Consider the following 18,155-nt stretch of genomic DNA (forward strand, 5'->3'; position numbering starts at 1 on the left):
TCACCAAAGATGCCCTGAGATGTCAGGTGTATGCGCGAGAACCACAACAAGGCTCATCGCGCGTGTTTGCACCTAAACTGTTATTTCATAGTGTGCATGTATGTCCCTTTTGCTTCAGTGTGGTAGAGCGCCGTTCTAGCTGGTCAACTGCACCCCAACACCCCAGCCACCCCCTCCCCAACACCTGCCTTCTTTCTGCCAAACAGTATGTACATGCATATTCATAACCTGCAATGAATCGTTGCGCGCTCGTGTAAATATAAGGGATACGGCACATTTGCAGAACCGTAATACCCTTGGTACTGACGCGTCGTGTGCCACCACAATGTTGCAAAATATTGTATTGCAGCATTTATGATGGTTTTTATTGTATGGGGGAAACATCGAACATCCTAAATGTTTTGTATATTATCAGTTTCGAATAATAACCACGTTTACATTAGTTAAACATTTCACAAAGAAAGGGTTGCTAAAGAAGTGAATACAGCCTACTTTCTCAAAATCAATTAAACTGCTGAACCTCACCAATGTCAACATTGCAAAGTAATTTTCAAAACAGTCTATGAGCTTAAAATAATGCTAAATACAGAAGTTAAATCTGTAACCTATAAAAGGTCCCAAAGCTCGCGATAAACAGTTACTTTCTTCTAAATATAGTCTTAAAAAAGATAGAGTGTGATGCAAAAAATGTCGCAAAATCCACGCGAGCAGAGAACGGGGTTGACTATTTCTTATTATGAACTGAGTAATCTCGAATACCTGGAACATTCTTAAGCCTATAGGGTAACGGGAAGAAACCGCGAGACAAATCTGTTTGAAAGAACCGCAAATATAGAAGGAAAATCGTCATAGAGGAGCTTCTGGTATATACAACGGATGTATATTTATATTTATTTCTATTATCTAAGTATACACCACAAACTTCTTGAAGGCTTTTTTTTTTATTTTTTTAGAAAAAAGTTTATTTTAATTATTTTCTTAACAACAAATAAAATAGTGTGCCAATATAAATCCCTCAACTAAAACTCCTCAACAATCAAACATTACAGAGAATTATTCTTGGACACCCATTTCATTTTAAGACATTTTCAACATAAAGCGGAATTTATTGAAAATAAATAATTGCTGGCGACTGCAATAGGCAATTTGAATAAAATAGTTGAAAAAGCAACCTTTAATGAAAATAGCGTTTATTATACATCAGTTACTAAATGGGTAAACTAAATGATCTGTTTTTAAATTAATAACTTCAAAAACGTGTAATATACAAAACTGTACAATTATAAAGTTGGCAGAAATAGTCATGTATTGAGAGCTGCGATTTCCAGCGTACCGAAAAATACTTCAAAAATATATCAATGTAAAATAGAAATGGAACGCAGAAAGTGAAGGTGCAGGGGGGTCACATTTTGATCTCTGTGGCAAGCCCCGGAGTGGGCACTAGAAGTTCATATGGGACCTGAACTCGTCTGTGGCAGAGACCACGGCCTGGAGGTGATTCCCCTTCCTATGTATATGTGTTTGCGCGCTAAAGTTTGATGTGGGTGTGCTTGTGAGTGTATCTCTGTGTACTGGCGTTCACCTGTGCGCATGCGTTTTTCTATGTGTGCGTGCGTGTGTGTTGTAGGTGTGTCACTGCGCATCTGTGTTAATGCCTGTGAGCATGTGGGTGGCGGTGTGTGTGTTTATGGATACGCGTAGTGCTCACCTATTCGTTTTATTGTTGTATGCATGTTTTTGCGTTCAGGTGTTTGTGTGCTCTTGCGTGAGTTTGATATGAGTGTGCACTTGTGAGTGTAATACTGTGTGTTGGCGCCCACCTCTGCGCATGCGCTATTCTATGTGTACGTGTGTGTGCCTGTCAGTGTCCCTACGCATCTGTGTTAAGTGCCCGTGAATGTGTATGTGGTTGCTTCGGTTGGTGTGTATATGTGCTGCTCACTTATCAGTCTTTATTGTTCTATGCATGTGTTTGTTGTGTTTGCGTGCGTCTCAGCATGGGTGGAATGTGAGGGTAAGGATTATTTTTTATGTGGCTGCATGATTTGGCGTGTGTGCCTGTGTATTGACAGAGGGAGAGAGGGTTTCCTCTTGAATATGAGCGTGTTTATGTACGATGTATGTGTTTCTGGCACACAAAGATGGCATTCCTAAATTCGCACTTGTGTGGACTGTGGCATTACACTGTGCATGTTTGCGGCGGAATTGTGGAATGTATAACGGTAGAGTCCTGGCGAGTACGCTGAGTTCTATACTGCGCAAAAGATGAAACACACAAACCCACGCCACAGTAGGTGTCTCCTCAACAATCTTGTCTGCAGTGAAACACCCGCACTACATAAAACAACCTGCTCTATCGCATTAAGACCTTCATCGCTATGGACAGATGGGCGTCGGACAATAACAGGGTGCAAATAACATCAACAACTGAGATTTAAAAAAACACCTGTGGTAAACAGTTCAGCACACCAGTGAGACCACGTCCGAGTGTCAGTGGAAATGATGAAAAAAGACACAAACATGGTTTCCCTGTGAAAAGCGCAATGAAGGAAAGGTGTTTTACTACAGACCTCTCCAGCCTGGGAGTCTTTCTACTCGGAACACACTGCTTCCTTTACCTTCAGGAGAACATAAACAACAGGGGAAATGTGTAGGAGAGAACAGTAGGAAGCGTGGCGAAGCTGAAACCGTACAATTAAGAAGCTGCAAACCGTGAAAGGAGGGCTGTGCTTTGGTGGCACGGGGAGGGCGCGCGCCACTGCGGACGTGCTTCCGCTGCTCTGGGGAGGAAGTGCCAGCAGTGCCGCAGTGGAGGCGCGAGCCACAGACTGGCGCACCAGAGCCAGACGCCGGGGTCGACGGTGCGCACTCCAGCGGGGCTACGTGTGCGGAGAGGCGAGTGCGTATGACGTGTGCACAAGAATGGCGAAAGGGCTACAAGTTATTCCACAAATATTGTGTACGGGTCGTAGTAAAACACCTCAGACATTAGAAACGCTGCGTATAAAAAAAGCAAACGGGACTAGGAGTCTGCTGTAAAAGGGGTTCCCCTGAAATCCAAGGCGCTGGGAGGTCATGGATAGGCACACATCTGCATTGTCGTCCCAGGAGAGAGCCGAACAACGAAACAGACCTTGCGTTCGCGTAAACGGTGTGTTTTTGTCAGCGATAAATATTGCCCATGTACCGGAGTATTTTAAGCTCCTGCTCAGTTTTTCGGTCCTTTTGTTTATTATTGTTTTGATCCTGTCAGAACATAAGTTAAGAGCCTCTCGAAGGCCCAGCCCGCCGCAGTCCTGCTGGGCTGGAGCCTATAGTCAGAGGTCGTGGCAGGTGGTGTCCGTTTTCACGGTGTGGGAGTACACCTCGTGCTGCTGCTGCTCCCCCGGCGGGGTCATCCGCTTCTCCTTCTGCCTGCGGTTACAGAACCACACCCGCACCACCTCCTTCTCCAGCTGCAGGCTGTCCGCCAGCGACGAGATCTCCTGGGCGGCCGGCTTGGGGCACTTGAGGAAGTGGGTCTCCAGGACCCCCTTGACGCTCACCTCGATGGAGGTCCGCTTCTTCCTCTTCCGGCCCTGCGCCGCGATCTTGTCGATGCTGGTCGGGCTCCCCGTGGACGAGTCGGCCTCCTCCAGCCACTTGTTCAGGAGGGGCTTCAGCTTGCACATGTTCTTGAAGCTGAGCTGCAGCGCCTCGAACCTGCAGATGGTGGTCTGCGAGAAGACGTTGCCGTACAGGGTCCCGAGCGCCAGGCCCACGTCCGCCTGCGTGAAGCCCAGCTTGATCCGCCGCTGCTTGAACTGCTTGGCGAACTGTTCGAGCTCGTCCGAGGTGGGCGTCTCTTCGTCCGAGTGGTCCTGGCAGTGGTGGGAGCCCATGTCGCCGTGGTCGGAGTCCCTCAACACCGGGTGTAGGGTCTGCGTGCTGAGGGAGGGCGGCGGCGGCGTCAGCCCCCCGTGCTCCAGCATGCCGCTGACGCTGAAGCCGGACTGCGAATAGACATTGAGCGGCTGCGAGGGGTTGTGCGCCGGGCTGGCACCCCACGCGTTCTGGTGGTTGGTGTGTGGCGAGTGGTGGCTGACATGGGGCGAGCGGTGGTGGATGATGGCTCCTAGCTGCAGGTCCTCGCGGCCCGGCTTCACGTCCTGCTGGTCCAGGGAGCTCCCGGACAGGGCCGTGGACCAGGGGTTGCCGTCGCCCAAGCTGGTCACCCAGTGGTGCCCGAGCGGGTGCCCGTTGCTGGGCACGCTCTGCAGGTAGTCACTTTGCAGAAGTTTCTGGGGGTTCCGGAAGGGGCTGCCCTGCTGCATGCCCGCCGAGTCTCCGTGGACCAGGGAGCTGGAGGTGAGGATGCTGTAGGGGTTGGAGGCGGCGGTGGCCATGCTCGGCTCCCGGATCCCCTACTAGTTCTACTGTGGCAAAGGGAGCAGCTCCAGCCTTTGACATCTAGCAGGCGAGGGAGCCCGAGCAGCCACTGGCGAGTGATGGACGGGAGCCCCGCCCAATGGCAGCCTTTCATCTCCACCGACTCGATGCCCGCTGCCAATGGGGCGTAAGGAGGCAGGACCACCTCCCCTGCGAGGCTCGGGAAGCCCGGGAGCTGGAGGGAGGCTGAAGCAGGAAGTGAACCGGGCCCAGGGCACCATTGGCTGCCGTGGTACCCGTGTTAACCCCTTCCCCGCCGCCTGGCCCAACGGGGAGGGATCTATGACACTGCAAGGATTCAAAATGCAATGATTATGATTAATTCCCGGGACAGCAAAAATACATGTCGAGGCTAAATATCTGCCCCTTGTATAAATTTCACCCAGTCTTCTCGCAAGCCCCCACCCCGACGCACATACTGCGCCACACACTGTAAAATATGATACTGTCGAAATGACAACGGCTGTACAATTAAGTGTTTGCAGATTGTGGTATTGTTTTCGTCTTCATTTTCGCGTCAATGCATGAGTCCCTTAATGCATCCAATGGTCATCCTTATATTTCCTACAGATTAATACAACAGCGCAGATCCTGTTCAATTTGCTGTTCTCGAGTTTAAACATGGGCATGCAGTATTAATTACTGAAATGAAAGACACCGCGGGGAAGATGCGGTAAGTGCCGTGGGGTGGGTTTTTATCACTGCTGTTAATTAACAGAATGCATTTTTATGGACTAAACGGGAACAGTGTTTGTGCGTGAGCCTGTGTGTAATCAGCAGTACGGGGGAGGAAGGAAGGGGGCTGGAACGCAGTCAACAGATGCGACCCCCCCTCCCCGTCAACCTGACCTCCAGAATATGGGACCTCTCAATATCACCACACCGCCACCACACTGATCAGCAACCTCCACCCCCTCAGGTGCTGGTTGCAATCCCACAACATCACACCACCTCCACCGCAGGTCGACGGACCTGCCTGGTGCATGACATAATCTTTTCAATCGTTTCGTCCTTCTCAGTCACAGACACATTGCTGTAAAGTCCACTTGTCAGGTTTGGGATTCTCTGAATAAATGTAAGGGCGTTGGAGGTTCCACGCAGCCTGGCCGTGCATACAAAAGCATCCGCTTGGGTGGCGGATGGGGAAAACCGTCCCTGCATTGGGCGAAGGGCTGAGAATGGGGCTTTGTTCTCACATCACATTTCCAGAGTTGTGCAAAAGTCGGCAGAGGGGCAAGTGTATTTTCTAAGCCTTCTTCTACAAACATCGCAAGGGAGTGTGTGCACTGGGGGAAGTAAGAAATGGTTGGGGTGCAGAAGGGTGGGCTGGTCCCATCTCTGCTCCATTCTGCGCTCGTGAGAGGGTTCCAGATTTGTAGCCGTGTTCAAGCTTGGGAGAAAGGAGCATCCGTTTAATACCTTTGAAAATCCCTGAAGTTAAAAATGACCTTTCCATGCATAATTCTGGAGGTAACCTAGCTGCGTAATTATATTTGCACTTATAGAGGGCTGCATCAGAGTCCCCTTATTGGTTTGAAATTCCATTAAATATATTGCACGAGCTCCTAGGTTAAGCTTGATTTAAATTTGCATACATTTTCATATATTTAGCAGAAATAAAAGAAGGCTTGCAGCTAGCAGAAAGTCATTAAGGCATTACTTTCCCCGGCGAGGCAGATCTGAGGGAAACTCCAGGCACCAGGAAAGGAGGGAACCTGAAGCCAAGGAGGTGAGCGCGAGATTAAACGCGATATCGCGAACAAATCCGCGCATTTCGCGGCCGTTTCCCGCCAGTGCTGAGCCTGTCAGGTGTTTGGCTTTTTTAAAGCGATTCTTAAACTGAACCGAACCGTGCTGGTGACAGCTCCCGTGGATGTTACGTGGTGGGCAGGGGTCGCTCTTCCTTGCACGGCCCGAGAGTTGTCCTGCTGGTGCGGAGTTGTGACCCGTCGGCCAGGGCTTCGGGTGAAGGACGCTCAGAGGTCGGAGCTGTGAGGGGGTGAGTATGACCGCTCTTTGTATTCTTTGCAGGCTCCCAGGCGGCGGCTGTGACCCTTGTCAGCAGCAGAGGGTGAGAAGAAGGCTAAAAGGAGCGCCTTCGCCTGCTTTCAACAAACAAAGTGCTTCTAGTCGCAGCTATCTAAAAGTTGTTAGGTAACTTACACTTTGATTATTGACGCACCAGGAAAGAAGGGACAGGTTATATTCTCTAAGTAAAAGCAGACATGGAATGTTAGAACATTGGTGGATAAGCTGCAACAATCGCCACTGATCACAATTTAGGAAAATAAGACAACGAGGTACAAAAAAGACTTGAGACGTCATTGATCTATGTGTGTATGTAGATTAATAGATCTAAGGATTCCTATCGCCATGCACGCACGTACATAGCTAGATGGACAGACAGATAATAGGCGGGGTTGTTATTTCCGTCCACGGGAAGGCTGTCCTGGTTCTCGGCCGCGAGGGAAGGTTCACCCGTGAGTCCGCGGCTCCTGCGCTCCTCGAAGGCCAGAAGCTGCTCCCCTTGCAGCGCTGAGCTGATGGAGAGGGTTTCTTTCGCGCCGGGCTGTCAGTCTAACTTCCCAAGTGTAACAGATGCCGCTCTCAGGCGGCCCGGGCCGCGGCTTCCCTTTATGCAGCCTGGCATACTTCTCCCCGGGAGCCGGGTTTCCATAGCGAGGGGAAGAAAGGCGGCTCCATGGCCACAAATCCCCTGGCCTGTGCAGAAGAAAGGACCACCATTCAATGGCCGACCCCGCCTGGACATGGGAAGAAAGTGCGCTCGAGCACAGCTACTGTTGCAAGCAGCGCCGCTCTGTAGCGGATTCTCACACCCTCCCTGGGCAGACACACTCCCGGAGCTGCACAACACCCCTGTGCGTCCCCAGAGGGTCTCTGGTGCTTCCCCCGACACACGGAGATGGGTCCTTCTGGCTCGGGCAGCACTGAATGCCGCGCTATATAATACCATCTAAAAAATAAGAATTGATAAACAGGAAACAAAAAAATAGCGAATAGAGCGTTGCCGATTCTTTAAAGTTTACATCGTTTTTCAAGCTCCCACAGCTGGGACCAAAACAGCTTCGAAGTCACATCGCTTCAAAAATGTGAATGTTGCACTGTTTTAATTTGTATGACTCAAAACATGGATGGCAACAAATGCTATACTATTTTGTAAACGTGTTTTTATTGTGAGGAGAGTGTTTTTGCTGTTTATTATTGACGCTAGAACATAAGAATATCATAATATAAAGTTAAATAAACATAAAAATCACGAATAAGGATGTCTTCTTTTTCTGGCATTATATTCATACTAATAATAATAATAATTATAACACAAAACTAAACACACCGAACATATCACAAAATACAAAAAAATACCAATAACATGAACAACAGGAATTTTAACTTTAATGTTCGCTTTAAAAAAATATTTAACCATACCAAGGATAGATTTAACAAGCGGTTTATATTGTTTTTCTTTAGGGCGTGGAAAAATCCGTAAATGAAATGCACCCAGATGCCCAGAGCGCGCAGTTTTCATCGTGTGTAACTTGGCATGAAGGCGCAGGCAGTCAGCTGTCACTCGGGGTCATGACCTCTGCACCGAAACCTTCACCTTCAGCACAAGTTCACCCCAGGGCCGACCGGGAGCGCTTGCTCGGTGGGAACAAGTGCGCAGCTGAAAGCACCAGCCGTGGGGGAGGGGAGGGGCGCAGAAAGAAACACACTACTGCCCATTTCTTTGTGCCCGACCGGTAATTTTCAACCCAGAAATTCAGCCAGTGAAGGAACAAATGTATACAGTAATGCCTCCGTTTGGGTACCCTCGGATTGTGAGTACCTGCGCTTCTCGGCCTGCCAAGGGAGAGTGCTGGCACTTCGGGAAGGCAGGCACCTCTGGGCAGGTCTGCAGTGCCTCCTCCCCACTTTCTCCCTCCAGTCGTATTGTACTGTCGGGATCGAGGAGGACGGGACTCAGAGTACGCGGGAACTGGTTTTTACTCTCAACAGTTGCGGCCGATCCGGGCTCTTGCTGCTATGGGACGAGCAGTCCTGCTCCGGATTGCTCGCGGAGCTGCAGTATTTCGAGCGGGTGGGTGTCCGTGATACTATGTAAAGGGCAGGTGATGGGACAGCGGCAGCACGTCATATTAGGTCTGATATATATTTTAAACAGGGTAACACCGTCACTTCCGGGCACTTTGTAGAGGGCTGCTTGGTTAACTGTGAAGTGTGAAGGCCTGTGTTCCTTGGAGCAGGGCAGGCGGCCCTTTGGGGCAAGAATGGTATAAAAAGATGGTGTCAGCGCTTTGAGGCAGGCCTGTCACACTATGCGCAGGCCAGTACGGACACTTTCGGACGTGTCTGCTCTGCTTTTAGCTGGGATTCCACTTAGGACAGAAGGGATACGATTTGGGACTTTAACAGCACCATAGGCAGTTCCGTCACAGTTGTCAAAGGACAGTTTCACTTTTGGCAGATCTGATATGGTCTTGAACAAGGCAGTGTTGCAACTTTTCGGAACAAACTATGGTAGGACAACAGTTTTAACAGAAGCATTTTAAGTACTCGCCCGCTTAAACATAAATCGCACAGTGTGGGGTATATTAGCTAGAAGACGGAAGCAGAGTAGCGCCGAGAAGGCCTCAGTAAGGACCACTGTGCTTCAGTCTAGTGATCCAACGATAGGCAGAGTCAAATACACGCTACAGTTTCGAGTTTTGTGGCTGAAGCGTAGAGCATGTCAGGCGTGCACTGAAGCAGGCACCCGAATTCATCCGAACCGAACATCACGTGACTTAAGAAAATCTCAAATAGGTAACCAAATCACACGCAAACAGACACAGCGCACGAACCCCGACGAATCAAAGGCAAACATGTAAACAACAGGCATGGTGGCACCACAATGTGTTCGAATCTGCTGTATATACGCCACAGCATTCACATGAATACACACGAGCCATGTGAACAGATGCACATACATATATTGAATCAACGTGTAAACCGGTACATCTGTGTGTAACGGATTCACCCGAACCAGAGGTGGCGACGCGCTCAAAGGTATTCGAATCACATGTAAACTTCTAAAGAGGTGACACTTGCTGCCTAATGTCACACAGAATTCGTCTGAACCACGTGTAAATAGGCGCAATGCTTGCGTACGTCCATCTGCGAAACACAGGAAGAGGCGTGCAGACATTCAGATTTTTTGGATTCATATGTAAAGATGTGAACAAGTCCGGCTCTGCTCCCAAGCTGATAGGAGTCCTATGCAAAAAGGTCTCGGGAATGCAGAAGATTTCACCCTTACGACGCTTAAAGGGGCGTCCATCCTTGCGCTCGAATTTATCTGAACAAAAATTGAGCATAAGGGGAGAATGTACCAGAATCTTTGTAACCACTACAGAGGACGCGTGTACGGCCCCGAATTTACAGTGAAAACGGGTTCACACACCAATTCCTCTCTTTGTGAGGTGCTGCTGCTCAGCCTCTCCGGCTAGACCACCAGAATCTTTGACAGCGACCCCAGTCACACCACCTCCCCCTGACCCTGCCTGCGGTCGATGGACTGGCCCTGCCAGACCCTCGCTCTCATTAACCGCTCCCTGGGAAAGGTTCGAGTTCACGGGTGAACTGGTCTCCTCCGCCCCTGCGTGGGTTACGTTACCCCTGGATCTGCTGAGTTCGGACCTCCCCTTATCGAGTTGGGCATCTCTGAATATTGTTCATTTAAGCGTCACTGTAGCGCTGGAAGCTGCTGCTATCGCCACGCATAGAGCCAACCTCGAAAGGATTGAAACTTCCAGTCACGCAGCACAGAGGCCTAGCTGCTTGGGACAACATTGGATCCAGCCTTGGGGAAGAACGGAACCCCGATGTCACGCATTATTTATATTGGGTTCTGTCCCGTAGTGCGACTTCGGTGTGGTGGGTGTTTGCAGTTAGCACGTGTCTTTGTTGCTCGCCGACGGCCCTCTGTTCTCAGGTCTGTGCCACACTGCCCATGCGCCACATCCTGATCCAGGGAACACCACCTACAATTGGCCAACTAGATTTTATTGCGGGTTGCTCATTTCTGTATTAGTTATGCTACCAGCACTGTTCTGACGATTACAAGATGACGGGGGTTTACCGCGCCAAATACTACAGCATTGCACGAACCCTGCACTGCTGATGGATTACTTCAATTACCGCCCCTAAATCACGCAATTAATCGTGCCCTGGTGTTGGTGCGGGCTTCCAGCGGCACGTGCAGTCGGATTCTGAGTGTTTACCACTCGGTGTATGGATTGCTTCTTGTGATGGGGTGTTGGGCATTCACTCTCACTTGCACCAGGTTGGTTTGCGTGTTTTTCCCTGTGGGTGTGAGCCCTCCTCTTTCCGAGGGGTGCGGGCTCTCTCACGTGCAGGAGAGGTTCCATCTATGTACCTTTGAGTGGACGGACTGCTCTCTGTGAGGAGAGAGGTGCATTCTTATGTGCACCCAGCTCCCGCCTGTGTACCCTTGGGGACCCCACATCAGCCTGCCGACGTTCAAGTGTTAACTTGGGGTGTGCCTCCTGCTGCGAGGGGCGCTGGCAGCCTGACTTGAGGTGTTGTTAACCCGTGGGAGCACGACATCCTCTCTGCGTAGGGTGGTGGCACTCTCGGGTGCAGGAATATGGCGTTCGTGTGTCCACCCGGGGGAGCACCACATCAAGCACCACATAATTCTCTCTGTGGTGTGGTGGCACTCTGAGGTGTTCCTGTGCGTGCGGAGATTCCCCCCAGAGGTCTGTTTGGTACTCACCGGCCTGAAGTCTGTTGTAGTTTGTTCACATCACTCTCAGCCAGCTTCCCTGGGCACTCACGTGGGCGCAAACACTGGCTGGTGGGCTACCAGCCAGTGTTTGCGCCCACCGCACCCCACTGGCACCTGCCAATGCCCTCCGAATTTGATGCAACACACTGGGATGCGCTTATTTCAGACTCGCGCCAGATCACCAACCAGCCGCGCGCATCGAAAACGAAAAACCTCAGAGGGAAACAAGCTTTGAAGTGTGAGAGTGCCCCGAGCCACCCACAGAAGGGAGAAGGCCTAATGCGTCCAGTGGACGCATGTCCAAACACCCACACGACGCTGGGATGAGAAGAAACAGGTGGTAGGTAAAGAGGGGGCTCTCTCAGGCCTGGGCCTCAGAACTCAGTGATTCCTTGACAGGAAGGCGAGACCTGGACCCCTCAGTGCTCGCACGTGCATCTTAAGTGTTTCTCTAGGTTATGGGTCACTCATTCCACCGTCGGCAATGCCGAGCGAGGCCTAGAACCACAGGAAGGCCGTTAGTCGTCAGAGCCACTCTTTGCGGGTGAGCGCGTGCTCACCCGCGCCCACCCGAGACCCCCGGCGCGCTGAACTTCTGCACCGCGTATACGTATGTTTTTTGGTGATATCAGTAACTTACTTCTTCTTCACAGTGTATACCAGCAATGGACAGGCGATTTTAACATATATCCAGCTGAACTCACATTCTCACAACCAAAACAAGCTGGTGGAACTTCGAGAGTTTGTGGAAAGGCACTGCACGCAGCTAGTAAATAAATAACCCAAACTGCCCTGTGTTGGCATAAATAACACAGACACACCCACACAGACAGGCACGTACGAAGTAAAGATACACAGGATATACACATGCAGGGAAACAGACCCACACACCAAGCAGAGATACACAAAGCAGAGATACACACAAGGTGCAAAACAGACATACGAAGCAAATACATACACACACACGCGCGGGGAAATAGACGCACTCATACGAAGCAACGACGCACACGAGAAATGTCACACACACACTAAGCAAAATCATACACGGAGAACTAGACACACACGGATCAAATATACACACACACAACCACACACGCGCGGGAAGTAAGGAGACACACATAAGAGGAAACATACATACACACAAAGCAAAGACACACACATACGGGGAATAGACACACGCACACACACATACACACGAAGCAAAGACACACAAGAAACATATACACGGGAAACAGACACACACCTATACACACATCAAGCACATATACACACGCACAGGGAAACAGACACACCCGTACACACACAACGCAAAGAAAGACACACTAGTGGAAACAGATACACACATAGGAAGTACAGACACACAGGGGGAAATAAACACACACACAGGACACAATCGCACGCGTGTGAAGCAAAGAGAAACACACAAGGGCTAACAGACACACACAGGGAAGCAGAAACACACACGAAGCAAAGAAACACATACACAAGACACACACAACCACGCATGCGCAGCAAAGACACACACACGGGGAAACAGACACAAAGAGGTAGAAATGGGGGGACACAGGGGGAAAAGAAACACACACACGCACAGGACACATAACCACACGCGCGCGAAGCAAAGAGACACACACAAAGGGAAACAGACACACACACAAGGAAGCAGACACACACTCGAAGCAAAGAGACACACACACGGGACTCACACAACCGCAAGGACACATGCAAGGGGAAACAGACACAAAGAGGTAGCAATGGGGGCCACACTGGCAACCTCTCCTTGTATTTACTGCTCGCTGAGGGCCATGACTGGAAGGATTAGGGGCTTTTGCATCTGGGCAGGCAGTATGCACACCTAGGCTGTCAAGAACGCCCTGTGAAATCAGGGCACGCACCAAGCTGCACCCGCGCACAGCAATATTGCCCTCCACGCGCCCCACACGGAGCCCAGCCGCTGCCCTGCCCCCTCCGCACACACGCGCCGCTGCCTCTAATGTATGCGTCGGGGAAGCAGACACATGCGCTGCATTTTGATAACAGAAATGGGTGACAGTGGCGTTTATTGATGTCTGCACTGGGCTGGGCTCTGCATAATTCATCCCAAACATGCAACCTGCACAGAACAGAAGGATTTATGAGCAGGCACAGAAAGATTTGGTGGCGCGAGGAGGCCAGCATTCTTGCTAGACATCCTTTGAGTAAAACTGTTCATGCAAATAGGGCACGCCAGGCCAGAAGCCTTGAAAGCAGACGTGCAAATAAAGCACCCAAAAAGGGCGGGTGCTGACTGTAGGGGGATGGGAGAGATGGGGAGATTTACAGAGAGATGAAGGGGAAGAGAGAACGAGGGGGGAGGGGGTGGTATATAGTTAGATAAATAACTAGCTAGTTAATGCGGACAGACGAACGGATGGGTAGCCTCAAGGAGGAGGAGGGAGGAGGACTGAAGGACGGAATAAAGAATGGAGAGTGACAAAAAAGAGAGTATGACTGGGAGAGAACAGATAGAGTGCTAGAGACAGTAGAGAGAAAGAGGAACAGGCAGACACAGAGAGTGACAGAGGGTGCGAAGGAGAGGAAGGTAAACCTAAAGATATATGGATTTAGATAGAGGTAAACAACAGAAAGAGATACAGGCCTGGAAAGAGAGTAAACAGGTCCTTGGCGACTAAGTCAATGGAAAGCAAAGAGAACAGAGAGAAAGAGAGCATCTGTATCCAAAATGTCATGCCTGTGATGTGTAATAGACTAAACTGAATGTCATTGATAGTATAAGAGAGACAGAATACATTGATAAATAAAGCAAGAGAGAAGGAGCGAAACTGAAAGAAAGGTGGAGAGCCAGAATGAGACAGAGAGAGTGTGTGTGTGTGTGTGTGTAAGAGAGAGAGTGTGTGTGTAACAGAGAGTGTGTGTGCGTAAGAGAGAGCGAGAGTGTGTGTGTGTGTGTGCAAGAGGGAGAGAGAGAGTGTGTGTGTAACAGAGAGTGTGTGTGTGCGTAAGAGAGAGCGAGAGTGTGTGTGTGCAATACAGAGAAAGAGAGCGAGTGTGTGTGTAAGAGAGAGAGAGATTGTGTGTGAAAGAGAGATAAGCGATGGATTGTTAGAGAGAACAGAGAGAGGGGGGGGGGTGAAACAGAGAAAGATGGAGCTAAGCAGAGCCAAAATGAGAGAGTGAGAGAGTGTGTGTGTGTGTGTTTGTAAGAGCGAGAGAAGAGCGAGAGAGCGAGAGTGTGTGTAAGAGAGAGAGAAGCGATGGATTGTTAGAGAGAACAGAGAGGGGGGGGGTGAAACAGAGAGAGATGGAGCTAAGCAGAGCCAAAATGAGAGAGTGAGAGAGAGTGTGTGTGTGTTTGTAAGAACGGGAGACCGAGTGTGTGTGTGTAAACGAGAGAGAAGCGATGGATTGTCAGAGAGAACAGAGAGAGGGGGGGGGGGGGTGAAACGGAGAGAGATGGAGCTAAGCAGAGCCAAAATGAGAGAGTGTGTGTGTGTGTGTGTGTAAGAGAGAGAGAAGCGATGGATTGTTCGAGAGAACAGAGAGGGGCGGGTGAAACAGAGAGTGGTGGAGCTAAGCAGAGCTAGAATGAGACAGAAAGAGAGAGTGAGGCAGAGAGAGGAGGGTATAACGAGTACGCTGAGTTAGACAGAGAAGGAGAGGGAGACAGAAAATAAGGCAGATAAAGGTATGAGCATACGTCACACACCTATATATGTGTGTCTTAGAGAGAGCGATATAGAACAACGAGGGATTGATAGAGATCAGAAGGAGAGAGCGTGGGAGAAAAGAAGAGAGCAAAAGAACGAGATAAGAAGAGAGAGAAGCGGAGGACGAGAGAGCGCTTGTCTCTCTTTGGTGGCCCAGTGCCTGCAGCAGGGAGTGCCGGGCATCAGCCCGGAGGCTGCCGCCTTCAGCCGGCTCCCTCCTCCAGGGGTTCTCCCGAGGACGCCGTGGTCTCCTTGTTTATTTTCAGTTGTACCGACCGGTTTATACTTTATTCTACGCCTCTTCTTCTTTAATGACGAATCTTAATTTCCTTTGAACTTCCCACTGGAAAATAAACACAAAATATACAATTGGAAATTATGCGCGCGTGTTTTTTTATTGTCAAGGTATGATTAATAGAAAGGTTTAGAACTTTTAGTTTATCTCTAATTCGAGCTAACAAAATGCATGGTATTTTCAAACTATACCCCCTGTTTAAGTAATAGAAGTAACACTAAGCGTCATTATTCTATGAACTTGGTGTCTATTCATAATTAAAAAAAAAGACTGGCAGGCAAAGTGGGTCAAAATTCCTGTCCTTGGTTTCAGGAGAGTGAGGACCCAGTCTCAGCTTTCCTTTTGGATAAACTGTGATCCTCGACAGCTGGTGCCGAGGTTCGGCTCGGACTGCTTAAAAAAAACAAGGTTACTGCGAATGTAAAGCGGTTTATAAAACAAGTGACTGTTCAGAGCCATGCGATCTATGCGTGGAGCCCACGGTCACCGCAGATCCGCGAGTGGAAGGGATTCACTGAAGCTCATGCGAAAGTTAGAGGTGGGAACGTTTCCGAAAGATCCCTAAATACGGCGCTGCGTGTGGGGCTGACGACAGTCCGAATTCACATCAGAGGAAACCCTGCATCCACCGACCACTAAAAGAGCACGCGACTTACAATAATATATATTCTGTGAGGTTTCTTGGTGTCGTCTACTCCCTGAATTAAAATGAACATTTGAGTGGATGCATAATACGCCTTTAATATTGCCATTATATATATATATATATATATATATATATATATATATATATATATATATATATATATATATATATATATATATATATATATATATATATATATATATATATATATATATATTTAAAAAAATCGACATAACGTGTTACCGTCTGATTCCAACTGTGACAAGGAAATCGCCGATTTGCAATTCCTTTCAAACGATTTGTTTGTAAAGCACAATCACGCGGCACCTATGGGTGCGAATAAATTGTGGAAACCAAAACCTAATTTGAGGGTAAAACGTCGATGGACGGTGTATTACCAGATTTACAATCCTTGCGAGGGTGGGGGCGGAGAGATATCAGACGTATGGGGGGGGGGGCATCCCGATACTGCCCCACACCCCTTACTCTGATGTGATATATTCCAAACAAATTCCGCAACACCTGCTTAACTAGAAATAATATGAGAGACGGGAGCTCGTATTTTGTTTGTATTTAATATAGTTATATTCTAACTGACCCTAAAATGCAGATTTCTAGTGAACCAGTTCCTTATTAGAACCGAAGTTCCTTTAAAAATACACCATTACAATTTGCCTTTAGTTGAATCGTCGGCCACGTTTCACTAATGTGAACACTCACGCCTCGGCAATCTTTGGAGCTCTCTGCTGGCATATTTAGTATATATCCAAATATCGCTAAAATGAATCTAGATTTATAGGTATATACATCTCGTTCTCTGGATATATAAATATATTCTAATGTGTGCTGCTGAAGTAGTGGTAATGAAAACCATTCTAGCCCACCGCCACTTGTAATTTAGAGCAAGTGTATTACCGCACGTGCACTCGCACTTTTATTACGACATTAAGTTATGTTAGAGTTACTGCTGCCTCGCTGAGTGCACGTTACCACGCTGGGGCAGAGGAAAGCAACTCTGCGAATGTGAAAAGGCCCCTTCGGTGTGATGGTGCTTTAAACACATGGGTTCAAGCCCCAGTTTCCGGGGTCTAGCTTGGGCGCCTGTGTTTACAACTACGAGGCGTGACAGAAAAGCAGGGCAACAAACACGGTATTTAAGGCGGACCCGGGCACAACCTCCCTGCATTGTCTCCGAGGGTGAAGCGGGAGTCCCAGAGTACGGTACAAGTCCATCACCCCCCACCTGTGGTGATAACAAGGCCTACATCCGTGTTTATCATCACACTTGCCCCAAATGACGTGTTATCGTGGTACATTATTTTCACTGACACGATACGAGCACGCGCACGTTCAGTGCTCTGTCCTCTGACAGACCGGCCAATAGTTTGTCCAAAGGCAAGATCGCGCTGTTTACTTTTCATTAGTCCAGGAAGCAATCGGGCTTGGTTAATGAGCAGTGCAGCCCGTGATTGGCGTTCAGAGGAGCGTGAGGAAGCAGCCGGAACTAGAGCTAAACTTTCGTCTTGGCATCCACTTCCGCCCCCTCGTAGGTGACACCATTTGATTGCTCACGAGCCCCGTGTGCTTAGAAAGTGGAGCGCGTCTCTTTAAGGTAAACTCAGTGGTTTAAAAGGGGCCGGTACATAAAAGTACCGTCACTGTTTTATTTTGAGAGGGGTGGTGCCTGCACTTCCAAAAAACAAAAGTAATACTTTTAATCGGAGAGTACCAGCATTTCTCAGAAACAAGCGGGCAGTCCGGTACATGATACACGCACTTCTATTTTTCCATTTCAAGCACTGGGTAGACTGGAGGTCGGGGAGGTGGGTGGGTGGGGGGGGGGGGGGGGGTCGTGGTGGTTGCGGCTGTTCCCGGGTGTGCTTACACCCGGACTTCTCACATTGTGTATCTCTCCTGGTCTGTTCATTTGTACCCTTAAAAGAAGGCATAGAGCACAAGTCAGTCAAGGCAGGGTTAAGGTGTACTTTGGGTATGGCCCCTCGCGCTGTGCATGATTTTAGGCCTGGTACACTGACGCCATTTCACATCCCTAAAGTGACACGAGCGAGCACCGGTCATCTGATAATAAGGCACAGCTGTTTTTAGTAAATACTGACATTGCAAAACAACGATTTTTAAAAATGTACCTTTAGTGTCACAGCGGGGTTCATTTCGGTACTAAGGGGCATATTATCAAGACAGGCGATACAATTATCGCAGCTTTAGCGGCAGAAAACTGCAGCTAAAGCGGCGATAATGGGCTTGATAATA

At 49.0% G+C, this 18,155-nt stretch overlaps 1 protein-coding gene and 1 long non-coding RNA gene across 2 annotated transcripts in view; one reads left to right on the plus strand and one right to left on the minus strand.

Moving 5' to 3' along the window:
• Positions 1-976: 976 nt before the first annotated feature.
• Positions 977-4,467, minus strand: POU3F4 (POU class 3 homeobox 4). The gene has a single exon (XM_085607824.1). It carries the CDS (start codon positions 4,383-4,385, stop codon positions 3,318-3,320), a length of 1,068 nt encoding a protein of 355 aa, XP_085463950.1. The 5' UTR covers positions 4,386-4,467; the 3' UTR covers positions 977-3,317.
• A 1,626-nt stretch (positions 4,468-6,093) lies between these two features.
• LOC146829175 (uncharacterized) overlaps positions 6,094-18,155 on the plus strand; it is a 31,934-nt gene continuing 19,872 nt past the window's right edge. The window contains exon 1 of the long non-coding RNA XR_014961924.1: positions 6,094-6,427. This is a non-coding gene — a long non-coding RNA (uncharacterized LOC146829175). The remainder of the gene's footprint in view (positions 6,428-18,155) is intronic.

This window comes from Triturus cristatus, chromosome 5_2 (genome assembly GCF_964204655.1).
Source record: "Triturus cristatus chromosome 5_2, aTriCri1.1, whole genome shotgun sequence".
NCBI classification, from domain to species: domain Eukaryota; kingdom Metazoa; phylum Chordata; class Amphibia; order Caudata; family Salamandridae; genus Triturus; species Triturus cristatus.

Bases quoted from the DNA above. Each gene is read 5' to 3' on its own strand.
- POU3F4 (XM_085607824.1), bottom strand. From the start codon at position 4,385: ATGGCCACCGCCGCCTCCAACCCCTACAGCATCCTCACCTCCAGCTCC.